General features: G+C 53.7%; 1 protein-coding gene across 4 annotated transcripts in view; it reads left to right on the plus strand.

Annotated features, from left to right (window-relative positions):
* The window catches only part of farp1 (FERM, RhoGEF (ARHGEF) and pleckstrin domain protein 1 (chondrocyte-derived)), a 318,851-nt gene that overhangs the window by 243,382 nt on the left and 59,434 nt on the right, over positions 1-16,035 (plus strand). For all 4 annotated transcript variants that reach the window (XM_041199861.1, XM_041199862.1, XM_041199863.1 and 1 more), the window contains exons 19-20: positions 5,802-5,932; positions 15,421-15,489. In XM_041199861.1, coding sequence (XP_041055795.1) covers positions 5,802-5,932; positions 15,421-15,489 — 200 coding nt within the window. The remainder of the gene's footprint in view (positions 1-5,801; positions 5,933-15,420; positions 15,490-16,035) is intronic.

A 16,035-nucleotide genomic window follows, 5' to 3' on the forward strand; every position in this document is an offset into this window, starting at 1 on the left:
AAACCTTTCCTCGCTAGAACCATCCTGGTAAATCTCCTCTGCCCCCTCTCAAGGACCCTCTTATCCTTCCTGAGGTGTGGTGACCAGAACTGGATTTAATACTCTAGTTGTGGCCTAACCAGAGGTTCAGCAAAACTTCCCTGCTTTCGTACTCAATACCTCTATGAAGCCCAAGAAAGTGCCTTTATATAGCACGACAGAGAGTTTTTATCAGTTTTTGTCATAAGGAGATTGGACTGTGTTAATGTCCGCTCCCTCGTATGTGGGTGGCACAGAGAGAAAGGCCTGGTTGGGTTTGAACAGGTGGACGGAACTTGCAACTCAGGGTGAGTGACTTTGTAAATGCCACACTAAATCAGCACCGCATAATGCAAGATTTAAACCCAGTGGCAAAAGATGGGAAATTAATCCTACAGAATGAAGTGCTGACAACAGCAGTACCAAGTGTGCGGTGAATTGTCTGATGGGTTTGGTTTAAACCCTGCACAGCTCAGTGTGGTATTTTTGTGGTTTATACTCATTTTTGAAAAAGAGTATTGACCCATTCTCCTTTTAAATTACAGTTGTGTCTGTATCGGCAGTGAGACAGGGTGCTTTCATGATGAGCATGCACTGTGTGAGTTCCGAAGGAGAGTCGTATTGGACTCGAAACATTAACTCTGTTTTTCTCTCTCCCACAGATGCCGCCAGCCCAGCTGAGTATTTCTAGCACTTTCTGTTGTTTTTTCAGATCTGCAGTATTCCGCTTTCACTTCACTGCTGGTTCTCTTCCAGGGATGCCTATCTTGAAGAAGTACTGCTCTCCTCTCCCAACTGGATTTCCGTTTGCCTCTTTCACCTTGTCTCCCTTTGTTGCTTTCCATTTCCCTTCCAGTGTTGTTCGGGGTGTTTACCAAAACTCGCTTCCACAGGAGTTTTGAAGAAGACACAACGGACTCGAAACATTAACCCTATTCCTCTCTCCACAGATGCTGCCAGACCTGCTGAGTTTTTCCAGCGCTTTGTTTTTATTTCAGATCTCCAGCATCTGCAGTATTTTACTAATATATTATTATGCGCTAGGAAAGGTTTGTCTCGATGCAGTCAGTGATGGGATCAGTCTGGTGCTGTGCAACAGGGAAAGAAGGGTTAGTACAGAGAGATAAGCCGTCCTTGGTTAAACTGGGAGTCTGGTTTCTATGTCAGCAATCATGCTGGCAGTATGAATTATTTGGAGGCGAATGCTAATTATGCAGAGGTAGGAGATTAATTTTACAAGAACAGAATAATTTTAGTGAGTGCAGCATCATAATTCAGACTAAGTATAGGGAAGTGAGTCTGATCCAGTCGATTCACAATGTGGAGCTGGGGATATAGTGCAGAGGTTGAATTTAATGATGCTTCCAGTTGATGACAATACACAATTGCAGCTCTGTGAAAAAACAGTAGAATCTTGTGGTCAAGTCACCAATTAATTCACCTAAAAGTGTCTAAATAGCAGTGAATGTGATACAATACATTTCCAGCAAAATTGTCCAAATAAATTTGAGTGTCTGTTTAAGAATCGTGGGGTCTCTGTGCTTGAAATAGCACTGGTGTGATGCCATTTAAAGTCTCCATTAAAATTCATCTGCATAATATGAAACAAAATGTCCCATGAACCGATGCAATTGGGTGTCAGAATAAAATATAATTGCTCATTCCTTTCCATTGAAAAGAATTCCTTGGTGTATTTGGAAGAGTGGTAACCTGGAGCAGTTTGATTAATACGGCTGAAGATACAGATAAGGTTTTTCTTTTAAATAGAGTGTCTATTGAGCCACTTCATTTAAAATCACTGAAAATAACTTTAAAAGCTGTACTGAGCCATTTAATAGTTTCACTGGTGCACACGAGGTGATTTGATACAACTGCATGGTTACTAGGCCATTTCGGAGGGCAGTTAAGCGTTAACCAGGTTGTTGTTGTTCAGGTGTCATATGTAGGCCAGACCATGTAAGGTTGGCAGATTGCTTCCACTAAAGGGCAGAAGTGAACTTGATGGGCAGCATTTTCCCCCTGCTGGGGGGGGGGGGGTGGGTGGGGGGGTGGGTGGCGGGGAAGTGTGTGATGTCCACCCACAAGTGCTATGCGTTCCCTGTTCGGGCAGGGGCATTCCCTGAGCAGCTCTCTGGGCTCTTTCACCCATGCGCACAGAAGAGCGCACAGATCTCCCCGAGGCAAAGTGCTGCCTCAGGGAGATCGGATGAACTTTAAAACATTTATTGAAGGTAAGAAAAATTTTTCCTGACGTGTCCCCTCAGATTTATTAATGAATTGATTTTAAATTCCCCCACTTACCATGATGGGATTTGAACTTGTGCCTTCAGGGCATTAGTCCAGGTCTTTGCGTTACAAATCCAGTGTACCATAACCACTATGTTACCATCATCCTAGGCAGCTTCATGGCAAAATGAAATACATTTGATATGTTAAAAACTTTTATAACGTGCCGGCAAGAACTTACGCATCTGAGGGAGCGAGCACAATATGAAGAGTCTTCTGGAACCAGCGCTGTGGCGTTCAATTGTTCAGTTATTCCGCATTTGATTATGTGAGTCTGATTGCTCTCTGTGCTTGACTGGTTAAGCCTGGGGCCTGAATTTTTCAGTCGGCGGGCGGGTGGGTGGGCTCGGCGGGAGCGGGTGGGGGCAGTTGCGGAGCCGCCACTTTAAGCGGGCAGGCCAATTAAGGCCCGCTCAGTGTAAGCACTACCTGTGCTGGTGGGAGGAGGAGGGAGAGTTGGGGCCAGTGCCCTTTCACGTATGTGTATGAAAGAGCACTTCAGTCTTCTCTGGGACACAGAGCTGCCTCGGAGATTGAATCGCTATTGAAATAATTAAATAAATGGGGGGAAAAAAATTGTATTTAAACATGTCCCCTCACGCGACTGTGTCACATGAGATGGGACATGTTTTTATATTTCACAAAACTTTTTTATTTGATTCATAAAAGCTTTAGGAAACCTCATCCCGCTCGTGGATGAGGTTTCCTAAAAAACGTAAAGGTTGCTTGGCCTTTTTTGCCTGCCCGCCAACCGTTAGGTCGGATGGGCAGTGCTATCAATGACACTAGTTAATTCATTCATGGCCTTAATAGGCCTATCAGCTTTTGGCGGGATCGCAGCCGACTCTGGCGCGCACCCGCCGAGCGAAACATTGCAAGACAGCGCGTTGATTTCGGGACGCACACCCAACGTCATCGTGCATCATTTAACGCACTGGTGTGTCAGGCCCGCCCCCTGAAAAATTCAGGCCCAGGTGTGGACTCAGCGCAAAGCAGACAGACACTTCAGAAGCTACTAGAAGCTGAGCTATGAGCGTGAGTGCAGACATTTTATGATTGCAGAGATATTTTAAAACTCTTGTAGATAAACTTGTTGTACACTGAGAAACTGGTGTCACCTCTGCATTGCTTGAAGATATTTAAAATTTATAACAAGCGCAATCGGCTGAACCTCACAGTGTCCTTTCTGGAGTTATGTCTTGAATCTGCAAATTGAATCTTGAAGCAGTGGAACACAGGATCGTAAGTGGCTTTGGCCATAACTCCTCGACGTTTAAAATCCCCTGATCTTTTGCGCTGCCTCATGGATTCTGCTGGTGTATGAATCAGCCACTGAGCTCTGCAGGGTTAAACAGCAAAGCAGTCGATGATGGCACTCAATCCAGAGTGAAAGGACAGAATTGTGTTGACTCATATTGTGGTTTTGGGAGAAAGGCACAACGTTAAAGTAGACATGTAAGTGACATATAACTAACTGACATGCCGTTAGAGAAAGAGCCATAGCTGGCTTGTGAATAAGTCACTGATGCTTTGGTAGAGATGGTTTATTGTTAGCCACATATCTTACTTCTCCATTCCAACACAAATCGCACCCCCAGTGCTGAGCGACTCTTCTTTATACACATTTGAGTATGATTAACAAATCAATATACACCACCTGTTAACCTTATTACCTTAAACTACTAGTTATTCAACATCCATCAACAGAACCTATGACCCTATTAGATGCTAACACACGCAACCAACACATCACTAACTGGTGCCCCACCAGGGGCTGTCACCCCCTCTGATTTATTGAATTTAGTTTAATTTATTGATTTTTGATGCACAGAAGAGTCTATAACTACAGAACTTGAGCTGCCAAATCTGAGGCATTTCCCACTCAAGCTCAGACAAGTTGTTCTCTTGAACGTATCATTTGAAAGTTCATTGAAAACTCCACATAGTATAGCAGCAGGATAGAATAGAAGCCAATAATATATCAATCAGTTTCTGTTTGAAAGGATTGCGATAGTTCAGTGAACTCCTGGTTGGGTTCCCATCTGCTACCTTCCACTTCATAAACTTGACTTCATCTAAATCTCTGCTGTCAATCTCGCCTGTGCTTGTGATCTGGCTCCCAGACCAGCGATGCCTCAATTTTAAAATTCTCATCCTTACTTACAAATCCCTCCTTAGCCTAGCCCCTCCCTACCTCCGTAATCCCCTGCAGCCCCACAGCCCTCCGAGATATCTGCCTTCCCCCAGTTGTGGCCTCTTGGACATCCTGTTTTATTCCCCCAACACTGGCGGCCGTGACTTCGGCTGCCTGGATCGTAAGCTCTGGAACTCCCTCCCTAAACCTCTCCGACTCTCTATGTCCCATTCTCCCTCTAAGTCATTCCTTAAAACCTACCTCTTTGACCAAGCCTGTCCTGAGATGTGTCTCAAGATCAAATTTTGCTTTGTAATCACTCCTGTGAAGCCACCCCCATCCCCCGGGACTACGTTAAAGCTGCTATATAAATGTAAGTTGTTGTTGGAAAATAAAGGGTAATACTTAATTGTTAAGAGTCAAAATGAGATCTTTAGTTATATTCGTATGGTAAGAGAAAGGGATCTTTAACCACATATAAACAGTGAAAAACCTCCCAACCTGAATGAAGCAAGACACATTCCTAATGCAGTATTCCTGCTGACTCTTGGTGCTGGGCATGAGGTACAGCCCTTATTCACTGTCACAAGGTGGCAGGCAAACATATACACACACACACACGTACAATATGCATACAGACACACGTGCACACGTACACAGACACACACACACGTACGTGCAATATGCACACAGACACACATGCACACGCACACACACAGACAAACACACGTGCACACATGCACACAAACACACACACACATGCGCAAGTCACACACATGCACACACACGTTCATACAAAACTGAGTATTGCTTACCAAGCATGTCAATGGTTAAGGAATAAGGTATTGATTTTTGTGGAATATCTGAATTTTTAAAAATTTGTAGAATATAATGAATTAAAAAAATATGAATCTTTTCTTAATGGATATAGCTAGAAATGTTGACCCTTTAAGCATAAAGAATAAAACCCTGCCTTTTTTTAAACCTCTGAATTCTGAAAACTCTTTTTCATGTTAAAGTCAAATGAGACATTAAACCAAGGCCCCTTCTGCTCCCTCAAGTACATGTGAAAAAGCCCCTCATACACTATCTTGAAAAAGAGCAGGGTGTGGGAATTCCCCCCCACCCCGGGTCCAGGGAAATATCTATCCCTCAATCAATATCACAAGAACAGATTATGTGTTCATTATCATATTGCTGCCTGTGGGATCTTGCTGTGCAGAAGTTACCTGCGGCATTTCCTGCTTTACAACGGTGACTACACTTTAAAAGTACTTCATTGACTGTAGAGCACTTTGGGGCTGCCTGAGGTTGTGGATGGTGCTACAGAAATGCCAGTCTCTCTCTTTCTTTCCCTATCTAGCCGCGTTAGCAGAGGTGGCAGAAATGGCAGCCCAGCTGCATGGTACTATGATCAAAATGGAGAACTTTCAGAAGCTCGTTGAGCTGAAGAGGGACTTGATCGGGATTGACAACCTGGTCATTCCCGGAAGGGTACGTTGTATTTTATTGAATCGATTTTTTTTTTTTGGAATGTATTATCTAAAATATCATTGCACCAGCTGTCGTGCACCTCTCTCCATTAGATTAAGCCGTTAGTCCATCCCGAGCTATCGGCACACTGCTGCCCTGCAACTCTTTATCCGAATGACAGTTCTTTGTGGGCATGCTTAATCATTGAACATCAGCAGGTGAGAACCACACAGCTCAGCCTTGTGTCACCCATATGGCTTTATTGACAGAAAAAAATCCTAAATCAGCCGTGGGACTAAATTTCAGCAGTCAATATGACAAAGGGTTAACTTATGAGGACAGGTTACACAGACTAGGCTCGTATTCCCTAGAGTCTAGAAAATTAAGGGTTGATCTGTTTGAGGTGTTTCTGATGATTAAAGGATTTGATGGGGTCGATGGAGAGAAACTATTTCCTCTGGTGGGGGGAGTCCAGAACAAGGGGGCAGAATCTTACAATTGGAGCCAGGCCGTTCAGGGGTGATGTCACGATGCACTTCTTCACACAAAGGGGAGTGGAAATCTGGAACTCTCCCCCTCCGCAAAACGTTGTTGAGGTTGGGGGCCAATTGAAAATTTCAAAACTGAGATTGATAGATTTTTGTTGGGTAAGGGGATTAAGGGTTATGGAACCAAGATGGGTGGATGGAGTTAAGATACGGATCAGCCATGATCTAATTGAATGGCAGCGGAACAGGCTCGATGGGCTGAGTGGCCTCCTGTCCCTAAGAGGAAAAATTGGGAAGAGTGAAAGGAATTTTGGGATCTTTAGCTTCAATAGGAATATGTTTATGTTACCCTTCAGTTAAACTTATATCAAAGACTAAACAGACCAGCGTGTACTGATGTGAAAAATAAAAATAATCATTTTTTTCCTTTATTCCATCATGGGATGAAGGCATCACTGGCAAGGCCTCCTTCCCCAAAGGGTCGTAGTGAACCAGATGGGTTTTTACAACAATTGATAATAGTTTCATGGTCACCATTACTGAGACTCGCTTTCAATTCCAGGTTTATTAATTGAATTTAGATTCCACTGGCTGCTGAGGTGGGATTTGAACCCATGTCCCCAGAGCATTAGTCTGGGCCTCTGGATTACCAGCTCAATGACATCACCACTACACTACCATCTCCTGTTTAAGGAGCTGAATTTTGGATCATGACACAGGGGCATATTCGAGGCAAATAATTGTATTGTTGTTAATTATCCCTGAGTTTTTTGGTATTAATTATTATCTTGTTCGATGTAATTGGCCTGTGTTTAGTCTCCCCAGCATAGAGTAGACCGCATGGTGAGCAGCAAATACAGTAGATTAGATTGAACTCAGTACATGTAAATTACTGTTTCACCTCGAAGAAGTGTTTAAGGTCTTGGACAGGGAGGGAAGAGGAGCTGAAAGGGTAGGTGTTGCATCCCCTGCACTTGCATGGAAATATGCCATTGGAAAGTGAGTTGGCATTGTGGGGGGCCAGGGTGTTGCAAAGGGGACAGTCCCTTCAGAAGCTGAAAGGTGAGGGGAGAGGAAGATATATTTGGTTCGGGGGGCTGAGATGAGGCAGGTGATGGGGACGAGGTGGGGTAGGTAAGTGGGGTGGGAAACCAAGTCAAGGGTGGGCAGGGTTAAGGAGAGGAATGACCTTGGGCCTCCAGTGGGCCCAGGAGGACCACAGAGGAGACCCCCCATCCCTTCATTGCCTGACACAGCTTGTGCTTCAGCCAAAGCTGCAGGTTTCTCACATGGATGGGCCTCCCCACCCCACCCCACCTCACCCCACCCCTCACCTCACCCCACCACACCCCTCACATCGCCCCTCACCTCACCCCACCCCACCCCTCACCCCACCCCTCACCCCACCCCTCACCCCACCCCTCACCTCACCCCTCACCTCACCCCTCACCCCACCCCTCACCTCACCCCACCACACCCCTCACATCGCCCCTCACCTCACCCCACCCCACCCCTCACCCCACCCCTCACCCCACCCCTCACCCCACCCCTCACCTCACCCCTCACCTCACCCCTCACCCCACCCCTCACCTCACCCCTCACCTCACCCCTCACCCCACCCCTCACCTCACCCCACCCCTCACCTCACCCCACCACACCCCTCACATCACCCCTCACCTCACCCCACCCCACCCCTCACCCCTCACCTCACCCCACCACACCCCTCACATCACCCCTCACCTCACCCCACCCCACCCCTCACATCACCCCTCACCTCACCCCACCCCACCCCTCACCTCACCCCACCACACCCCTCACATCACCCCTCACCTCACCCCACCCCACCCCTCACCCCAACCCTCACCCCACCCCTCACCCCACCCCTCACCCCACCCGTCACCTCACCCCTCAGCCCACCCCTCACCTCACCACACCCCTCACATCACCCCTCACCTCACCCCACCCCACCCCTCACCCCTCACCTCACCCACCTCACCCTCATCACCCCACCTCACCCCACCCCACCCCTCACATCACCCCTCACCTCACCCCACCCCACCCCTCACCTCACCCCACCACACCCCTCACATCACCCCTCACCTCACCCCACCCCACCCCTCACCCCACCCCTCACCCCACCCCTCACCCCACCCCTCACCCCACCCCTCACCCCACCCCTCACCTCAGCCCACCCCTCACCCCACCCCTCACCCCACCCCTCACCTCACCCCTCACCTCACCCCTCCCCACCTCACCCCACCCCTCGCCTCACCCCTCCCCACCTCACCTCACCCCACCCCACCCCACCCCACCCCTCACCCCACCCCTCACCTCACCCCTCCCCACCTCACCCCTCACATCACCCCTCACCTCACCCCACCTCACCCCACCCCTCACCCCACCCCTCACCTCACCCCTCACCTCACCCCACCTCACCCCACCCCTCACCCCACCCCTCACCTCACCCCACCCCTCACCTCACCCCACCCCTCACCTCACCCCTCCCCACCTCACCCCACCCCTCACCTCACCTCACCCCACCTCACCCCACCCCTCACCCCACCCCTCACCTCACCCCACCCCTCACCTCACCCCTCCCCACCTCACCCCACCCCTCACATCACCCCACCACACCCCTCACCTCACCCCTCACATCACCTCACCCCTCACCACACCCCTCACCACACCCCTCACCACACCCCTCACATCACCTCACCCCTCACCACACCCCTCACCCCACCCCTCACCCCAACCCTCACCCCACCCCTAACATCACCTCACCCCACCACACCCCACCCCACCCCACCTCACCCCACCCCACCCCTCCCCACCTCACCCCACCCCACCCCACCACACCCCACCCCACCCCTCACCCCACCCCTCCCCACCTCACCCCACCCCTCACCTCACCTCACCCCACCTCACCCCACCCCTCACCTCACCCCTCACCCCACCCCTCACCTCACCCCACCCCTCACCTCACCCCTCACCCCACCCCTCACCTCACCCCTCACCCCACCCCTCACCTCACCCCTCACCTCACCCCTCACCACACCCCTCACCTCACCCCTCACCCCACCCCTCACCTCACCACACCCCTCACCACACCCCTCACCTCACCCCTCACCCCACCCCTCACCTCACCTCACCCCACCCCACCACACCCCACCTCACCCCACCCCACCTCACCCCACCCCTCACCTCACCCCTCACCCCACCCCTCACCTCACCTCACCCCACCCCTCACCTCACCCCTCACCTCACCCCTCACCTCACCCCTCACCCCACCCCTCACCTCACCTCATCCCACCCCTCACCTCACCTCACCCCACCCCTCACATCACCCCTCACCTCACCCCACCCCTCACCTCACCCCATCCCTCACCTCACCCCACCCCTCACCCCACCCCTCCCCACCTCACCCCACCCCTCTCCTCATCTCACCTCACCTCACCCCACCCCACCCCTCACCTCACCTCACCTCACCCCTCACCTCACCTCACCCCTCCCCACCTCACCCCACCCCTCACCTCACCTCACCCCTCACCTCACCTCACCTCACCCCTCACCTCACCTCACCCCTCACCTCACCCCTCACCCCACCCCACCCCACCCCTCACCCCACCCCTCACCTCACCCCACCCCTCACCTCACCCCTCCCCACCTCACCCCACCCCTCACCTCACCTCACCCCTCACCTCACCCCACCCCTCACCTCACCTCACCCCTCACCTCACCTCACCCCTCACCTCACCCCTCACCCCACCCCTCCCCACCTCACCCCACCCCTCACCTCACCTCACCCCTCCCCACCTCACCCCACCCCTCACCTCACCTCACCCCTCACCTCACCCCTCACCCCACCCCACCCCACCCCTCACCTCACCCCACCCCTCACCTCACCCCACCACACCCCTCACATCACCCCTCACCTCACCCCACCCCACCCCTCACCCCTCACCTCACCCCACCACACCCCTCACATCACCCCTCACCTCACCCCACCCCACCCCTCACATCACCCCTCACCTCACCCCACCCCACCCCTCACCTCACCTCACCCCACCCCACCCCTCACCCCACCCCTCACCCCACCCCTCACCCCACCCCTCACCTCACCACACCCCTCACCTCACCCCACCCCACCCCTCACCCCTCACCTCACCCCACCACACCCCTCACATCACCCCTCACCTCACCCCACCCCACCCCTCACATCACCCCTCACCTCACCCCACCCCACCCCTCACCTCACCCCACCACACCCCTCACATCACCCCTCACCCCACCCACCCCACCCCTCACCCCACCCCTCACCCCACCCCTTACCCCACCCCTCACCTCACCCCTCACCCCACCCCTCACCTCACCCCACCCCTCACCCCACCCCTCACCTCACCCCACCACACCCCTCACCCCACCCCTCACCTCACCCCACCCCTCACCCCACCCCTCACCTCACCCCTCACCTCACCCCTCCCCACCTCACCCCACCCCACCCCACTCCACCCCTCACCCCACCCCTCACCTCACCCCTCCCCACCTCACCCCTCACATCACCCCTCACCTCACCCCACCCCTCACCCCACCCCTCACCTCACCCCTCACCTCACCCCACCTCACCCCACCCCTCACCCCACCCCTCACCTCACCACACCCCTCACCTCACCCCACCCCTCACCTCACCCCTCCCCACCTCACCCCACCCCTCACCTCACCCCACCTCACCCCTCACCTCACCCCACCTCACCCCACCCCTCACCCCACCCCTCACCTCACCCCACCCCTCACCTCACCCCTCCCCACCTCACCCCACCCCTCACATCACCTCACCCCTCACCTCACCCCTCACCCCACCCCTCACCCCACCCCTCACCCCACCCCTCACCTCACCTCACCCCACCCCTCACATCACCCCTCACCTCACCCCACCCCTCACCTCACCTCACCCCTCACCCCACCCCTCACCTCACCTCACCCCACCCCACCTCACCCCACCCCTCACCCCACCCCTCCCCACCTCACCCCACCCCTCTCCTCATCTCACCTCACCTCACCCCACCCCACCCCTCACCTCACCTCACCTCACCCCTCACCTCACCTCACCCCTCCCCACCTCACCCCACCCCTCACCTCACCTCACCCCTCACCTCACCTCACCCCTCACCTCACCTCACCCCTCACCTCACCCCTCACCCCACCCCACCCCACCCCTCACCCCACCCCTCACCTCACCCCACCCCTCACCTCACCCCTCCCCACCTCACCCCACCCCTCACCTCACCTCACCCCTCACCTCACCCCACCCCTCACCTCACCTCACCCCTCACCTCACCCCTCACCCCACCCCTCCCCACCTCACCCCACCCCTCACCTCACCTCACCCCTCCCCACCTCACCCCACCCCTCACCTCACCTCACCCCTCACCTCACCTCACCCCTCACCTCACCCCTCACCCCACCCCACCCCACCCCTCACCTCACCCCACCCCTCACCTCACCCCTCACCTCACCCCTCACCCCACCCCTCACCTCACCCCACCCCTCACCTCACCCCACCCCACCCCTCACATCACCCCTCACCTCACCCCACCCCACCCCTCACCCCTCACCTCACCCCACCACACCCCTCACATCACCCCTCACCTCACCCCACCCCACCCCTCACATCACCCCTCACCTCACCCCACCCCTCACCCCACCCCTCACCCCACCCCTAACATCACCTCACCCCACCCCACCCCTCCCCACCTCACCCCACCCCTAACATCACCCCACCCCACCACACCCCACCCCACCCCTCACCCCACCCCTCCCCACCTCACCCCACCCCTCACCTCACCTCACCCCTCCCCACCTCACTCCACCCCTCACCCCACCTCACCCCACCCCTCACCTCACCCCTCACCCCACCCCTCACCTCACCCCACCCCTCACCTCACCCCTCACCACACCCCTCACCTCACCCCTCACCCCACCCCTCACCTCACCCCTCACCTCACCCCTCACCACACCCCTCACCTCACCCCTCACCCCACCCCTCACCTCACCACACCCCTCACCACACCCCTCACCTCACCCCTCACCCCACCCCTCACCTCACCTCACCCCACCCCACCACACCCCACCTCACCCCACCCCACCTCACCCCACCCCTCACCTCACCCCTCACCCCACCCCTCACTTCACCTCACCCCACCCCTCACCTCACCCCTCACCTCACCCCTCACCTCACCCCTCACCCCACCCCTCACCTCACCTCACCCCACCCCTCACCTCACCTCACCTCACCCCACCCCTCACCTCACCCCTCACCCCACCCCTCACCTCACCTCACCCCACCCCACCTCACCCCACCCCTCACCCCACCCCTCCCCACCTCACCCCACCCCTCTCCTCATCTCACCTCACCTCACCCCACCCCACCCCTCACCTCACCTCACCCCTCACCTCACCTCACCCCTCCCCACCTCACCCCACCCCTCACCCCACCCCACCCCTCACCTCACCTCACCCCTCACCTCACCTCACCCCTCACCTCACCCCACCCCTCACCTCACCTCACCCCTCACCTCACCCCTCACCCCACCCCACCCCACCCCTCACCCCACCCCTCACCTCACCCCTCCCCACCTCACCCCACCCCTCACCTCACCTCACCCCTCACCTCACCCCACCCCTCACCTCACCTCACCCCTCACCTCACCTCACCCCTCACCTCACCCCTCACCCCACCCCTCCCCACCTCACCCCACCCCTCACCTCACCTCACCCCTCCCCACCTCACCCCACCCCTCACCTCACCCCACCCCTCACCTCACCTCACCCCTCACCTCACCTCACCCCTCACCTCACCCCTCACCCCACCCCACCCCACCCCTCACCTCACCCCTCACCTCACCTCACCCCTCACCTCACCCCTCACCCCACCCCACCCCACCCCTCACCCCACCCCTCACCTCACCCCACCCCTCACCTCACCCCACCCCTCACCTCACCCCACCCCTCACCTCACTTCACCCCTCACCCCACCCCTCACCCCACCCCTCACCCCACCCCTCACCTCACCCCACCCCTCACCTCACCCCACCCCTCACCTCACTTCACCCCTCACCCCACCCCACCCCTCACCTCACCTCACCCCTCACCTCACCTCACCCCTCACCCCACCCCACCACACCCCTCACCCCACCCCACCCCACCCTACCCCTCACCCCACCCCACCCCTCACCCCACCCCACCCCTCACCCCACCCCACCCCTCACCCCACCCTACCACAGGTAAAATGCAGCAGGAGCAGGGCAGGACCCTTAAATGGCCACTATTTGGACACTTAAGGCTCTCAATGGGCCCAAGGGCTGCCCCCTGTAAAACTTCAGACAGGCACGGGGGGAGTGGGGATGGGCTGATAGGCAGTGGGAAGTCCACCCACTGGATTATACATTCCCTGCTCCTGCCTTCAAACCCCCCAGTGGAGGAGTGTAAAATCCAGCCCCTGATGTAGCTGGTGTCAAATTCTCTCTGATTTACGCTCCTGCATAGTGTCTTGGGATATTTTTCATCATGTTTTAAAGAGGCTATGTAAATGAAAGTTGTTGTTGTCTTCCCTTTCCTGCAATGCTGCTGAGTGTCTTGTAAAATGACCCGATGTATAACTTATTGGCACAAGAGCATGAAGAAGGGGATGCTTTTTATTCAGTCGAAACTAATCAGGAGAAGCAGAATGAAAGGCAATGGAATTTTCCCCTTCTGTCAGGGAGTGTTCTGACTGAAGGGGAAAATTCCATTGCCTTTCATTCTGCTTCTCCTGATTAGTTTCAATTAGATTGAGCGACATCTGGTGTAAGTCCTGACTCTGCTCTCGACCCTGACTGTCTATAGGAATTTGATGATTGATGGCACAGCAGTGTGGGGGTTAGTTGTATAATCACATCAATCACACCTTTCAAAGAAACGTGTTCAGCTTTGACATTTCAACACCACTCTCCACTGGCTTGTCCTTCAACGCTCTGCGGAAAAGGTTGACCAGAACGTCAGCAGAACGCTGAGGATTCAACGATCAGGAGAGTTTGAACAGGCCTGAGTCTCCGCACACAGGAAGCGAGAAGGCTGGAGGGTGACCTGACAGAGGGCTCTAACATCATAAAGGGGAATTTGGTAGGGTTAGACGTGGAGAAGATGTTTCCACTTGTCAATGAGTCCAAAGCAAGAGGTCATAAATACAAGATAGTCACCAACAGATCAAACAACATCTTTATCATAGTACAGCACCTCAAAGGTGGGAGGGGCTTGGGAAGCGTAGGGTGCAAGTTTAGAGGTCGTCGAGGAAAGCAATGGAACAGTAGAGTTGAGAAGTAACAAAGGCAGTGTTTTCATGTTACAGCAGCAGGCAGAAGACAGGAGATGTTACGGAGCTGGAGCAGATATGAACGTGTTAAAGGTGCTAAATAAGTGTATGTTAAACGTGCTATATAAATGAAAGTTCTGGTTGTAGCAAACAGTGTGGCAAATCAGAGACAGTGGAGGAGGCAAGAGAGCTGGTCGTTGTTGTGTACATTATATATCTCAGAGCAATGCAGAGATGACACTAATTTCTAAGTGTGCAACAGATTTATTTACAGGAGTTTTAAAATATCTCCACAATCACAAAATGTTTGCACTCATATTATAGCTCAGCTTCTAGGAGCTTCTGTGGTGTCTGTTTACTTAGCTCTGAGTCCACGCCCAGGTTTAACCAATAGAGCACAGTGAGCATAGATCAGTTACCAGACTTGCATAATCAAACACAGAACAATTGAATACTACAGTGATGAGGCAGAGCTGGGTGTTGTCAATGTAAACTGACGTGCTTTTAGATGATGTCACCGAGGGGTAGGTAGCATGTAGATGAGAAACAGGAGGGAGGCAAGGAGAGACAAGGTTAGGAGCCAACTCCTTCATTCCGCATTTTTCCCTGCATAGGTGTTTGGTTTTTGTATATAATTTATTTGGTGATGTTTATTCTGTCTGTGTTTGATAAAGGAGTTCATTAGACAAGGATGCCTCAGCAAGCTGTCTGCCAAGGGACTGCAACAACGAATGTTCTTCCTGGTAAGTAAACCAAAATTAATTGTGACTGAGTTATCTGTTGGACACCATTCAATGGAAGTCTAGACATCCAGTTTTCTTTGATGCTTCACCATTCTTAAATGAAGAAATGTCAGAGATGCCATTTTTCGGATGAGATGCTAAACCAAAGCCCTGCCTGCCCTTCCAGGTGGATGTAAAAGATCCCACAGCCACAATGTCGCAGAAGAGCCAGGAAAGCTCTCTCCGGGGGTTCTGGTTAATATTTATCCCTCAACCAACCACCACTAAAAATGGATTACCTGGTCATTATCACATTGCTGTTTGTGGGAGCTGTGCGTAAATTGGCTGCCTCGTTTCCTCCATTGCAACATTGATTACACTTCAAAATTAATTCTTTGGCTCTGCAGTCATCTGAGGACATCCTGAGGTGGTGAAAGAATAAAATGAAAGACTTACATTTATACAACACTTTTCACAATGACCAGACGTATCAGAGCACCTCACTGCTGACAATTAAGTATTTTTTTGAAGTGTAGCCACTGTTGTATTGTAGGAAACATGGCAACC

The sequence above is a fragment of the Carcharodon carcharias genome, chromosome 11 (assembly GCF_017639515.1).
Source record: "Carcharodon carcharias isolate sCarCar2 chromosome 11, sCarCar2.pri, whole genome shotgun sequence".
Classification (NCBI taxonomy): domain Eukaryota; kingdom Metazoa; phylum Chordata; class Chondrichthyes; order Lamniformes; family Lamnidae; genus Carcharodon; species Carcharodon carcharias.